This window comes from Chaetodon auriga, chromosome 16 (genome assembly GCF_051107435.1).
Source record: "Chaetodon auriga isolate fChaAug3 chromosome 16, fChaAug3.hap1, whole genome shotgun sequence".
Taxonomy (NCBI): Eukaryota; Metazoa; Chordata; class Actinopteri; order Chaetodontiformes; family Chaetodontidae; genus Chaetodon; species Chaetodon auriga.
The window spans coordinates 1,020,488-1,035,000 of NC_135089.1; the positions used below are offsets into that span (position 1 = coordinate 1,020,488).

The window sequence follows — 14,513 nt, forward strand, 5'->3', positions numbered from 1 at the left end:
ACACACAGACACACAGAGACACAGAGACACAGAGACACACACACACACACACACACAGACACACAGAGACACACACACACACACACACACACACACACACAGACACACAGAGACACAGAGACACACACACACACACACACACACACACACACACACAGACAGACACACACACACACACACACACACACACACACACAGACACATCAGTCTACTTCTTCCAGTCAGGGGAGCAACAAGTACTCCTTTACTTAAATACTCGAATACAGGCGTGTAGAAATACTCAAGTCTTCAGTTATGACATCACTTCCTCCCAAACAGTCATGAGTACTTGTTGTATCTTCTGTGTTTTTCTGTGACGTGTAGGTACGCAGACATTTCAAAAGACGTGTGTGTTTGTTCTCTGATGGACAAAATGTGTTCATTACAACTTCATTCATTATGTTAGCATGTCGTTTTTGGGCCAATGTTGACAGCCCTATCAAACACACACACACACACACACACACACACACACACACACACACACACTGTACAGACAGGATGACACACCGATGTAAACGAGCTGCAGTGAACGCAGCACAGCTGTTAATCTGCTGTGATGGTCTGAACCAGCTGATGCTGTCTACTGTACACACACACACACACACACACACACACACACACATACACAGTGTACACACACAAACAGGTCATGTGACTCATGACTGGAAAATGAAATGTGCCGTTCTAAAGAGAACGTTCTGCTGGATCTTTGAGAGGCTGATGAAGGAACACTCCTTCAACATGAACTTGGTATGTTGTTCCACAGCTCAATGACCACAGCTCCACCTGCTGCAGCTCCACCTGCTCAGGTGTTTCTTCTGTGTGTGTGTGTGTGTGTGTGTGTGTGTGTGTGTGTGTCTCACCGTTGCTGTCCTTGATGTCCACCGTGGCCTGAGCCTCCAGCAGCGCAGACAGCAGCTCTGTGGTCCCTGTGAGGGCGGCGTGGTGCAGGGCCGAGAACCTGAGCGGCCGAGGTCAAAGGTCAGGGCAGGGACAGAGACACGGAGGTCAAAGGTCAGGGCAGGGACAGAGACACGGAGAGCATTGTGAGCTCCACACAGTGAACGGGGTTTATAAAGTGTGTGTTTGATCTCGGCTGCATCAGCTGACGGACATGAGACTGAAGCCACCTTCAAACAGTGTGACGCTTCAAATCAAAGCTCAACATGGAGCAGAGGCAGACCTCCCTCCTCCTCCTCCTCCTCCTCCTCCTCCCCCCCCCCCCCTGTGTGTGTGTGTGTGTGTGTAACACAGGGTTCTATCAGTGATGTTCTCTGGTGTGTCTGGACTCGCTGTGTGACTGAACATCATTGTGTTACTGTGTGAGTCAGGCGTGGACCTGCAGCTACAGGTAAACCTCAACACCTGAGCACACATCAGGATACCGGCCACGCCCCCTCCGAGCAGCCACGCCCCCTCCATCTCAGTGTGTGTTCGTCTGTGTGTGTGTTCTAAGACACATCACACTGAGTGAACTGGATGAGTTCTGTAACAGTCAGTCGACCAATCAGTGACCTCGCTGACGGTTTTCATCAGTGCTCTTGATTTTCAGTCCTGCTCCTGTCGGGTGCTGGTACTCATACTGATACATACATATACTGCAAACTGATGCAGTATTTTTACCACTACCTGTTTTCGGTCATTGTGAGCTGAAAGTTGAAGCGACGTTCTGATGAAAATCTAAATGAGGAGATTTTCTTTTCAGACCACCTGATCTGCTGCTCCTGCTCTGTAAAAACCTCCTAACGTGGACCACATGTGCCCCCCCCACGTGAAGCCCGGGAGAGGAAATAAAGCCACAGGCTACACGAGGCCGACTGTAAACAAAGCCGGCAGAGACATTAGAGGAGCAGCAGGAGGAACAAAGACGGAGAGGGAGGTGCTTTTAGAGCGGCTCCTCTTCCTTTCTTTCTGTTGCGTAACGGGAGCGACGGCATTCAGGAGGCGCAGTAACAGACAGCGCCGGCGGCAGCTCCATCAGTAATGGACGGAGTCCTGAGAGCAGGAGAGAGCGGGGGGGGGGGGCTCCATCACCACAAAGACATCAGAGCCCTCTGAGTCACACCAGGGCCACGATCAGACCAGGTCCAGGATCAGACCAGGCTCAGGATCAGACCAGGGCCACGATCAGACCGGGTCCAGACCAGGGCCAGGATCAGACCAGGTCCAGGATCAGACCGGGCTCAGGATGAGACCAGGTCCAGCATCAGACCAGGGCCACGATCAGACCGGGTCCAGGATCAGACCAGGTCCAGGATCAGACCAGGTCCAGCATCAGACCGGGTCCAGCATCAGACCCGGCCCAGGATCACACCGGGTCCAGACCAGGGCCAGGATCAGACCAGGTCCAGGATCCTCCTGGATTTCAATACTGATACCACAGTAATACTTCAAATACTTCATCCCTTCACCATCAAACATTAATCAAATACTCATTCAAAGATTAAGCTGGTGCATTTTCAGCCAAACGAGTACTTTTACTGTGAGTACTTGAGAATACTTCTGTACTTTTATTTCAGTGTGAATGCAGGACTTTAACTTGTAACCAAGTACTTTTACTGATTTAAAGGATCAGAGTACTTCCTGGATCCTGACCGAGGCTGCAGACCAGGTCTTCAGTCCTGCCCACCTGACAGACCTCAGATCTGTGAACAGCTCCGGGTCCTTCTTCCTCCTCCTCCTCCTCCTCCTCCTCCTCCTCCTCTCTCTCTGACCTCATCTCTCATCACCACCAGCACTCAGAGGTACATGTTGTACTTTTACTCCATTACTTTTGTCTGCCTCCGCCCGACACGGGAGTCTGGACACGGAGGACTCTCAGTGACCTCACAGACCGGATGGAGAGCAGCTCTCAGTCTCACTTCACTGCAGATGAGTTATGTGTTTCCCTCAGAGGGACGGACGGAGGGACGGACTGAGGGACGGACTAGGGGACGGACGGAGGGATGGAGGGAGGGACGGAGGGACAGACAAGGGGATGGAGGGACAGACGGAGGGACGGACTGGGGGACGGACGGAGGGATGGAGGGAGGGACGGAGGGACAGACAAGGGGATGGAGGGACGGACGGAGGGACGGACGGAGGGACGGACTGGGGGACGGACGGAGGGATGGAGGGAGGGACGGACGGAGGGATGGACGGAGGGACGGACAGAGGGATGGTGGTAACTCTGATCTTTATTGTCAGAATCGTTTTCAGAGTTGACAAACTGCTCTCACGTCTTTTCTAACAACCTTGTTTTCATCACTTCATCTTCAAACTGTTTCATCCTTCACATCGAAGAGTTTCACGTTAGCTTCTCACAATTCCTGCAGCGTTGAATTATCCTGTTTTTCATGTAGTAATACTACAGTTTTCCCCCTGAATACTGCCCCTGCGTGTACTGACGCTGCAGCTGATCGTCTGAACGCTAAATGTTCGCCTGTTTTGAAGAAGCAGAAACTGACTGAAACCTTAAAAAATCAGCTGAAACAGGTGAACCAGGTGAACCAGGTGAAGTGTTCCTGAACGCAGCGCGGATAAAAAACGCGACGCTAACGATGAAGCTTCAGAGCCTCGTTTACATCATCACTTTCCTAAAATCAGGAGTTTCTACCTCCTCCCCCCGTCTGCGGGGAAACGTCTGCCCCCCCCCAGCATCAATTCACAGGGACTCATTCCAGCTCCCGTCTCCATGGAAACAAAACCAAACACTGAGCCAACGAGCCGCCAGAGACGCCAAACACCAATTTGTCTCACAGGGCGTCCAAAAGAAACCTCTTAAGCATCCAGTGTGTTTGTTTCTCACACACACACACTCACACACACACACACACCCTCAGTAATGTGTGTGTGGGTCTCAGCGGCTTCACGTCCACGCCGTCCTCACGTCCACTTTCCCTCCACAGCATGAGTCATCACAGAGTGCAGGTGTGCACACCTGGAGGAGAGGGGAGGGGCTGCAGACTCCACACATGATCAGCAGGGGTGTCATTAATCCGCCGCGGACGGTCGCTGGTGAAAACACGTGGAACTCTCCGCCGGGAGGAAAGTATGTCAGCCATTGTTCAGGCGGCGTTCTGGCGCGGCGAGCTGGATGCCTTTCTGTTTGATTAAACGTGCCCTCCGGCGCCGCTCCTCCGCTCCGAGTCTGAACGATGGCGTTTCTCTTCTTCACTTATTCAGAGCGTGTCTCCGTCTGTCATCAAGGCGCTCGACAGAAGACGCCGTGTCCTCCGGCGTTTAACCACAGATGAACAAAGGAAGCGGAACTCTCTCAGAGACGAAGCTGAAATTTATTTAACAAAAGAAAACGATCAGATATTTATGGAATCCATGAAGAAGAAGCCTGTCAGTCAGACGAGTTCACGACAACACAGAACGAACTCAGCACGACGAGCTTCAGCACGACGAGCTTCAGCTCCTCCATCCTGTCACTCCCCCTCTAGCGCCACCATCAGGCCAACACGTCCGACTCTTTGGTTTGAGACCAAACTCCTGCAGAACTGACCACATTCCCATCAGCCTCAGCTGGACTCTGTTTACTGCTAATTAGCTAACGTTAGCATGCTAACATGCTAAACTAAGCTGGTGACGGTCATGTCACTCGTCGCTCTGTGACGGTTTACAGGAAGATGTAATTCATGATGTTTATTTGAGATGTTAGAAGTTTTCCTTCACTTTTGTTTTAGTGTTCTTCTTCGTTGGTTAGCTGACGGTTTTGTGAGCTCACGTCTCGGTCGGGGGGTCGTACGTGATGACGGACCGAAAGCTTCAGCGCTCACAGACCAAACCGTGAGAACCGAGTCCCCGCTCGCCAATCGACTGTGAACAAACAAGATCTGACAGCAGCAAATGAAGCCGCCGATGTGCCGCGCGAACACTGGAGGATTGTGGGAAGTTGTGTTGTGTTTAGATGCAGCGGTGTGATTACTGCGGCGCGGGCAGAGCTTCGCCCGGCGAGCCGCCAGCAGCGCTGATGAATAATGAAAAACCTTTTCCTGCCTGAGATCCACGTCCCTGTGGAGGCTATTAGCCCCAACACACACACACCCACACACACACACACACACCCACACACACACACACACACACACACACACACACACACACACACACACACACACACACAGGGGAAGTTCAGACATGCAAACGCTTCAGCGCTGAAACACGAAGCCGAGCTGAAACACGCCAGCTTCATCTTTCAGAAATGATTCATTTCTGTGTCCTGACTCGTTCGCTGACGTCAGGCTGAGCTCAGAGAGCGACGCGTTCAGCCGTTGATCAATCAATAATCACTGACGGAATACTTATTATCTATGATTACTATCGGGTTTAAAGCCAGCGCTCGTACCACAGGCGTGAAGTGTCCCTCAGCCTCCCTGCGTCCAGACGTCCCCCACGTCACCTCGCCGTGTGGACTTCCTGTCTTCCTGACTCGTTTGTCAGCCGTCAGCGCCGCATTAAGTCATCCAGGCTCCTTGTAAACACTCCGTCTGATCGGTCGCCGTCCAGCCCTCCGCTCCCTGACCTCTGACCCCGCCGGGCTCCCCTCTGCCCTCTGGGGGGCCGACAAAGGGGTCCGGCACTTGACGACGTCCCCCGTGTCTCTGCCTCTTGTGTTTTACGGCCCTCTCAGGCTTCGGCCTTTGTTCTGGCGGCAGTGTTGACTCAGAGCTCAGAGATCGTTAAATCACGACTGACGAGCGGCGAGCTGAAGACACAGGAGACAGGAGACACTTCCTGCTGCAAGACATCTCTGCTACCGTTTGTTTCCTCCTCCTGCTTCAAAGTCTGATGTTATTCTCTATTTTCTTACTGTCTTCAAACGAAAAGGACAAACTAAGACGGTGGTCTGTCCCTGTCTCACTTCCTGTCTGTGGCTCTCAGCTCATTGGTTCCTGCTGAAGACGTTGATCTTTAAAAACTCCTCACAAACATTTAGTTTCATGTTCATTGGCCTCCTCAAACAGCTGCTCAGTGTTTCTGTCAGACATCAGGAGGAAACAGTGTCAGAAAACCAAGATGGACGCCTCCAGGACAACGAGGACAACAACGAATAACGGCGTATTCAGCTAATTCAAACACCACAGCAGCACGTCCACAGACAGCTGGACACCACTGAGTCAATGAGACGCAAATGAGACAGAAGCGGTCGCAGCAGGAAGACGAGGCGCCTCTGAAAGAGGAGGGAGGAAGAGCCGGGAGACGCGAGCGGGGACAAGAAAAGCTGTGAACAAAGAGAAATATTGATGAGCAGAAACTCTTAACGAGCTTCGAGGGGGAATTTAAGCAGCCGGCACAACTGAGGCTGAACATCACAACCCCACAAAACACATCCTCCACTCTGATCCCAAATCAGTTTACATTACCCCAAAATGATCGTCTAGCTGCAGAGCAGACTCAGGAGGAGCCTGAGCACCAGGTTCATGTTGGGGGACTGGAGCACCGACAGACACGTGCGAGGACGTCCACAGAGACTGTGAGCCACGTCCTCCTGCTGACCGCGGAGTCAGACAGAAAAACTGCAACCGAAGACGGACGTGTTCCTACAGAGGTGGACGCTGTCGTCCAGGACGCTGGGACGTGGTCACTGCTCTCCGTCAGTGTTTCTGTCAGTGAAACTAAATCAAGTTAAAACCAACAGAAGCTGAACTGAAGCTCTGACACGACTCATCCCACAATCTGCTGACTCAGCTGAGCAGCAGTTACTGCAGAGTGGAAACAGTTTTACAGCTGCACAGGGAGCAGACTAAAGCCTGGACACGGAGCAGAAAAGGCCTTTTTACAGCGCTGACTTCATCACTTACCCGTCTGCATCCTGGTAGTTCACGTTCAGCCTCTTGGTGGATCCCAGCAACTCTGAGAAGACACAACAACACAGAATGTTAAGATGTGGTCAACATACAGCAGGACGGTCTACGTCCTGCAGGTCTGACTCGTTTACTGTCCATCGCTGCTCGTTACACCTCCTGTAGTCTGCCTCCATCAGAGCCCTGCATGGAGGCAGCACGTGGAGGTCTGCGCTGGCTTCAGGGTGTTTGTGTGGCTGCTTTAACGACACTCTGCAGGAGCAGGAGGGAGGAGACACCTGGACGTTTCCTGCAGAGACAGCTGGTCATAAATCCTCCAGCGTGTCTCTGCTGGACCTCCTGAGGACGCTTCATTAGCCCCTGACACGTCCCCGGCGTCCCCGGCTGGGTCAGAGGACGGACTGCTGAGATCCTGAAGAACCAAACCCACCACCCTTTGATCAGACAAACACTCCCTGCTCGCTCTCCTCTGCACTGGGGCTCCACCACAGACTCGTCCGGCGGCTCCTCCTCCTCCTCCCCGAGGCCTCCTTCTGACTCCCACTCGCTGGCATGTCATGGCATGTGGGTTCCTGAACTGTGCGCCGGCTGACAGTCGATGCTCTGTCTGGGACGGCGGCGTCCTGGCCGAGTCTCATCAGCATGTCATTATAATGCCGCGGTCAGAGAGCTGCATTCAGGGTCCGACGGTGAAGACCAGGCTGAATCATCACACAATCACAGCTCTGTGCACAATCACAAACATGGCATCACGTCAGCCGGTCTCCCCGTCTCTGAGCTGGTTTCTGACCGGTCCTGGTCTCTAACGAGCTCTGCGTGACTGAAACGACTCTAAAGCTGCGACGCACACAGAAAATCTGATCAGTTCACTGAACGAGGAGACGCTGCGAATGAGTTTCAACTGCTGAGAGGATGCTTTCAATGACAGACGTCACTCAGATGATCCAGTTAAAGTCCTTGAACGCAACACGAGAGAAGCCCGACTCATGTTAGAAACCAGACAGCAGTAAAACAGAAGATTCACAGATCGGTTGATTCAAACATGTTGGAACAAGAAGGTCTGAGGTCAGTTTGAGGTCTTTCACAACCTGGTTTGTTCCTACGGCTCACTTCCTCTCATAGATGGTCAAGCTGACTGGTTTTACTGGCAGTTGGTAGATAACTGGTTTGTTTCCAGTTTGCTCTACTTCTTCTACTCTTTTACCACAGATGTCTAACATTGGCTACAGCGCCACCTTCTGCCCAAACGAAGGTGTGCGTAGCCTCGTTTATTCGCCACAAACCAGCTGATGGAACACGTCAAATTCACGGGATCCACAGCAGACAGCAGCCCTCCGACCGGTCTTTAAACGCAGCATCTCCAACGTGAACCTCCACCAGCACCACCCCTCACCCCCAACAACAGAGCTTTTGAAGTGCTTCAGACGGGGAAACGCAGCAGGCTCTCGCTCTGGGGGCCGCGGCGCCGCTTTGATAATGACCTGGATTTTATAATTACACGAATTAATCAGCACGAGGCAGAAAACAGCGAACACAGCGAGGAGGAAGAGGAGCATCACCAATCGTTCACAGTGCGAGGCTGGCAGGAAGCCTGTCCCTCACCTGTCCTCACCTGTCCTCACCTGTCCTCACCTGTCCGGATCCCACTGACACAAACAAATCTTGAATATTTGTTTATAATCTGACAGAAAATCACAACCGGAGACTTTCTGGATTCACTGAACTACGACCAGCTGAAGATCAGAAAACAAAACAAAAACCACCTGACCTCTGACCTCCAGCAGCTGCCCAGGGCTTTCATCATCCTCATCATCATCATCATCATCATCATCATCATCTGCTGCACATTTGTTCAGAGTTATTTTTAATGGTGTTTATGGAGCGAGGCGGAGCTGGAGTCCACGTTTGCTGGGACTCTTTTTATAATTTCAGCTGAAAGTTAACGTCCCGTGGATCTGCTGCCACAAGAATGCAGCAGGAGGAGGAGGAGCAGGAGGAGGAGGAGGAGGAGGAGGAGGTTTTGTAGGAGTCTGCAGATTTGAGAGGTCTCGTCGGGACCAGAGTCTGAGGCTGAAAGAGAATCTGTCTTTGAAATCTTCTGAGTAGAATCAGTCGCCGCTGTGCGACTCGAAGGTGCGACCCCTCGCCTGCAGGCGGCGCCGCGCGCCTCTTTCTGTTCCTCAAACGCTTCATAAACAAACGGCGGCTGGGTACGGCAGCTGCTCTCCTCTCATTGCGGTGCGGCGTGGAGGCTAAATATACGTTTTCTTTCATGAAACCTGGACGTCCTCCAAACAGGCCGCAGCCAGAGACTGTCCCCTGAACTCCGTCCAGTCTGGACTCAGCTCAGAGCCTAAATATAAACCAGAGCGATAACAGCAGCCCAGAGGAACCAAACACGTCTTCACCTGGTTCACAGAGAGCCAATCAGGTTTCACCACCCCCAACACTGCGACACAGAGGTCACATGACGCTACAGAGGACGTATGTGGACGCCCACACGTCACTGTTCAGCAGTTCATGGTTATTCTCACAGGAAGTCGCCTCACACAGTCACAGGTTCACTGCGTGTCCACACCCTTTGGACACGCAGTGAACAGACAACACAGAGCCCCTCGGCGTTAAGACTCAACTGAACCACAGGAACAGCTTCTGCTCTGATCGTCTGACGTCGTCTGTCTGTGCTACGCCATCAGAAACTGATCAGCTTTGACTCTGGGACTGTTGGACAGACAAAGAAGACATCAGGAACACAGGAAGCTGTGGAAGTGTTTGTCCAAAGCAGGAGCGGGACACGTCTGTCTCTTATCTGCCGCCTGAACGAGGACGTGACAGCAGCGCTGTGGAGAGACGAGAGGACGGCGGCGGAGGTTTGTCCCTTCAGCTCGTCCTCCAGGGGACGGGAGACAAGAGCTGCTCCACCCCCCGAAGACTGGACGTCAAACTGGACCACAGTCCCACAGACTGGTCTACTCAGTCAGTGTCAGACGGAGCATGGAACAATAGTGTGGGACAGGAAGTGAGAAGGGGCCCCGAGTCCGGCTTTGTCCCTGAGAGCTGCTCCACGCCTCGAGAGCCTCCGTCAACACAACACACCCCCACCTCTTCCTCCGACACGAGTCACGGCCAGGTTACAGGCCCACACACACACGCACACACACACGCACACACACACGCACACACACGCACACACACGCTCACACACACAGTGTAAACAGAGAGCAGCAGACTCTGCGAGACGTTCAGGTGTTCGTGTTGTTTATGATCATTTTCATTATTATTTCCTCTGATGGTCGCTCAGTTACTCTGAGTTATCAGGCATCTTCTAACGAGGGAGCAGACTGACTGACGCCGCCGTCATCAGCAGCCTGAACGCCTGAACGCCTGAACGCCGTCCAGCCCGGGAGACGGAGACAGACGTCCCCGTGAACGTGGCTCATTAGCTTAAAGCTTCTGGAGGTTTCTGTACAGAACAACGTTTCTCAACATGCATTTCTTTTCCAGACTGTTCCTGTCGCTGTGAATTCTGGGTAAGTTTCCTTGGAGCTGTAATCACAGTGAACCTGGAGCTCGGCTGAAGGAGGAGAAGCAGCAGAGGAGTCAAACTGCTCCTCACGTCCAATAAGAATCCAGCGTTTCAGCTCCTGACAGGAAACATGATGCTGGTGCTAACCACATGCTTCCTGTGGTTAAAGGCGGCGCTCGTCGGCCGTCGCTGCACCGCCGTCCACCAAACCTCAAACAAAAAGACTGTTTCAGGATCCGATGGATCATTTTATCAACTGCTGAAGAACTGAAAGACGTCCACTGACCGTCATTCATTTACTGTCAATCAATCGACCTGCTGAAGGCGAAGCACTTCATCAAACCGCATCAGCAGCAGAGACAACGCGACAAACCCGCCGTGTGGCGGTCTGACGTGCAGGAAACGAGTCTGGCAGGTTTCAGCGTCTGTAGACGGATTTTCACATCAAATAGAAACGAGCGGAAGACGAAACAGACGGAAAACCGCTTCCACAACAGTTCAAGAGCTAAAACACAGTGTTTGAATCTGACAAGAGTTATGGCTTCAATTAAAACCAGCGTTTGAAGGTTTACTTCTCCGCCCGCGGCCCGTTGATCAGGCCTCGGGCTGACGTAGCTCGTCTGTCACGGCTTTGAGCTCCGGGCGGAGTTTGACGTGTGTGTTCCTGTTCTGTTTCAACCCAAAACAGAAAAGCCTCCACACATATTGTTCCTCCGCTCCACGCCCGTTCCTCCGCTCATTATGGGCTTTTCCTCCACCTTCCTCCTCCACCCGCACCCCCCGGCCTCCGGCATGTGACCGGGCACGGCTGAGTGGAGGTCAGAGCCAAACTGCTCCGACAGAAACACAGATGAGGCGACAGCGGCGAGGACTCCTATCAGACAGCAAAACTCAACTTTAAAGAGGGAACAGGCACGCCAACGTAAACAGGAAGTGACGGCGTTACTCCCCTCGGCCGTTTGTCGTGTTCGGAGCCTGAAACAGATCCTTTAATCTTCCTCCAACCGAACGCTTTCATGTCCTTATCAGCTGTTTTAGCTGCTCGTCATCAGCTGAAACAGTAAAACACACTTTGAAGGAGTCAAAGCTAACAAAGCTAACAGAGGCTAACAAAGTTAACAGAGGCTAACAGAGGCTAACAAGGCTAACAGAGGCTAACAGGGCTATCAAAGCTAACAGAGGCTAACAGGGCTATCAAAGCTAACAGAGGCGTTCACGTCACTTCAGCCTCGTCGTCCTGACGCAGGCCTCAAACTGCTGCGTCGCTGGATTTCACTTGATTTTATTCTTTCTACAGTCTTTACTGTTATTTTCACGCCTGTTCTCTTACTTTCATCATCATCATCATCAAACAAAAGCTCTCCATCCACTCATTCTTTCTGTCTTTTCTCTGTGAAACGCTCTCTTGGTTCCTTTGCTGTGAAGCTTAATTCCAGCCTGAACGCTTCAAATCAACTTTATTGTCGCTGCGTCTCTGCTGTTCGACTGTAAATCAACAAGCAGCGAAGCGTCCAGTCGCTCAGCCGGTCGCTCGGAGCTCAAACGTGAAGATTTAATGGAGATGAATTAAAGTTTCATCTGCTTCATGAAGCTGAAGCTCGTGGCCTTTTCCTGATGAGAACTGATGTCTTCTCTCAAACTGACCGCCTGTCAAACGTCTTTCTGACGTTTCTGTGATGGAACAGAGGAAAGTTTGTGCAGCTTGAATCACTTTGTTTTCATCGTGATCGTCGACGAATCAGCAGAAAAAAGAAAAATAAAGACGCAGCAGACTCACGTTTGAGTCTCCCTGACAGACCAAACCAGCAGAGCTTCATCTGGAGCTCCTCCTGTCCTCCTCTCCTCCTGTCCTCCTGTCCTCCTGTCCTCCTGTCCTCCTGTCCTCCTCTCCTCCTGTCCTCCTGTCCTCCTGTCCTCCTCTACTCCACTCCTCCTCTCCTCCTGTCCTCCTGTCCTCCACTCCTCCTGTCCTCCTCTCCTCCTGTCCTCCTGTCCTCCACTCCTCCTGTCCTCCTCTCCTCCTGTCCTCCTCTCCTCCACTCCTCCTCTCCTCCTGTCCTCCACTCCTCCTCTCCTCCACTACTCCACTCCTCCTCTCCTCCTCTACTCCGCTCCTCCTGTCCTCCTCTACTCCACTCCTCCTCTACTCCTGTCCTCCTCTACTCCTGTCCTCCTCTACTCCTCTCCTCCTGTCCTCCTCTCCTCCACTCCTCCTCTCCTCCTGTCCTCCTCTCCTCCACTCCTCCTCTACTCCACTCCTCCTCTACTCCACTACTCCACTCCTCCTCTCCTCCTCTACTCCGCTCCTCCTGTCCTCCTCTACTCCACTCCTCCTCTACTCCACTCCTCCTCTCCTCCACTCCTCCTCTACTCCACTCCTCTACTCCACTCCTCCTCTCCTCCTCTCCTCCTCTCCTCCACTCCTCCTCTCCTCCTCTACTCCTCTCCTCCACTCCTCCTCTCCTCCACTCCTCCTGTCCTCCTCTCCTCCTCTCCTCCTGTCCTCCTCTACTCCGCTCCTCCTCTCTTCCTCTACTCCTCTACTCCACTCCTCCTTTCCTCCTCTCCTCCACTCCTCCACTCCTCATCTCCTCCACTCCTCCTCTCCCCCTCTCCTCCACTCCTCCTTTCCTCCTCTCCTCCTCTCCTCCACTCCTCCTCTCCTCCACTCCTCTACTCCTCTCCTCCTCTCTCTGGGCCTTTGATTCTCTTTGAAGTCGTCTCACTGGACAGGAGCGGCGAGCGGCGAGCGTCTGCTGGCGGCGCGGCGAGGCCACGCTCGCCTTTCTCTCTCTGTCACCCGCTGAAAACTTCAGGAAACTCCGCTCGCCGCATTTCACGGGAGTCAAATTCCAGCCTCAGAGGGGGCCGAAGGTAGCGCTCTGGGGTCGGCATACCAGCACCATGACATCAGCGCCTCCATTCTTCCCTGCATTCAGAGGCTCTGGGCTGCCGGACAATGGCTGGCACGCCGACAGCTCCGAGGATTTCAGGGGAAAAATAAGCGAAACTTTCAGCTGCGAGCGAGACGTCACGCCGTCAGGTTGAAGGTGCTGCAGCGAGCAGACCGGAGCGTCGCGGGCTTCGACTTTCCGGGAGAAAATAAACCGTTTTTAGCTCCTCACCACAGTCCTGACCTAAATGAGAGCTCTGTGAATTCCACTCGTGCTCGGCGGTGGGAAACCTTCTTCATGCACAGTCGAGTCAAAACTTATAAATCAGATGGGAGACGCTCGCCAGGACGGCAGAAACCAGAGTTCTGCCCAGAACAAGCTGAACTCCTTCAGTCTGCAGACAGACAAAGAGGATTGTGGGTATTCTCCTTCTGAGTCTTCTCTAAATGGAGGACATTATGTAACACGGCGAGCGCTCCGGGCGACGCCGTTCGAAGAGTGTCAGCGTGTTTGATGCGTCGTCTGAGCCCTCACCTGGTTCCTGAAGTTCTGGTGGAAAGGCCAATCAGAACGAGCCGCTAACGGCCTGCAAGGTCTTCCATTCCTAAACTCAGGTTCATCTCAGGCCTCAGTCCACAGACCACACGAACCGCCTCGACTCCGAAGACCAGAGTTTGTTTTCAGCAGCAAATTCAGAACCAAATTTAACTCAAACACCAAACCGAAGAGTCGCGAAGTGAAAGAAGAAGGATATTATCTGTACTCGGTTTATATTTAAATCAGGTTTAAGTCAGGTTTAAACCAGGTTTCAATCAGCTTTAAACCAGCGTGGCGTTCAGGTTCAGGTCTGATTGTGTCTTTAACACCTTCAACCTGTTTCCTGAACTCAGACTCTGACTGTTTGTCCTCTGATGGACTCGTTGGACTGAAACCAGCAGGAGGACGATGGACACGAGTCCGGGACTGTCTCTGAATGTCATCGATAGATAAAAGTCCGTCCAGCAGCAGCGGAGCAGAATAAATCTGTTTACGGTCTCTGACCTGACTGTGTTCAACAGCAACACGATGCATTCACTGTCCTTTCAGAGAAAAGTCCCTCCGCTCAGTGACGTCCATTACATAAGCAGAATAAAGAAACCAGCAGCAGCCATGACAGCACCTCCTCCCTCTGCTCCTCAGACATCATCCTCAGGATCCTCAGTCCACGCTCACAATGGTCGAGTTTCCTGCGCCGTCGCCGCCGCCGCCACCGCCGCCGCA

At 52.7% G+C, this 14,513-nt stretch overlaps 1 protein-coding gene across 4 annotated transcripts in view; it reads right to left on the reverse strand.

Moving 5' to 3' along the window:
* Nucleotides 1–14,513, reverse strand: part of caskin2 (CASK interacting protein 2) — a 40,329-nt gene that overhangs the window by 18,844 nt on the left and 6,972 nt on the right. For all 4 annotated transcript variants that reach the window (XM_076751782.1, XM_076751781.1, XM_076751780.1 and 1 more), the window contains exons 3-4: nucleotides 6,831–6,882; nucleotides 906–1,003 (exon numbers count right to left, since the gene is read on the reverse strand). In XM_076751782.1, the coding sequence (XP_076607897.1) occupies nucleotides 906–1,003; nucleotides 6,831–6,882 (150 nt within the window). The remainder of the gene's footprint in view (nucleotides 1–905; nucleotides 1,004–6,830; nucleotides 6,883–14,513) is intronic.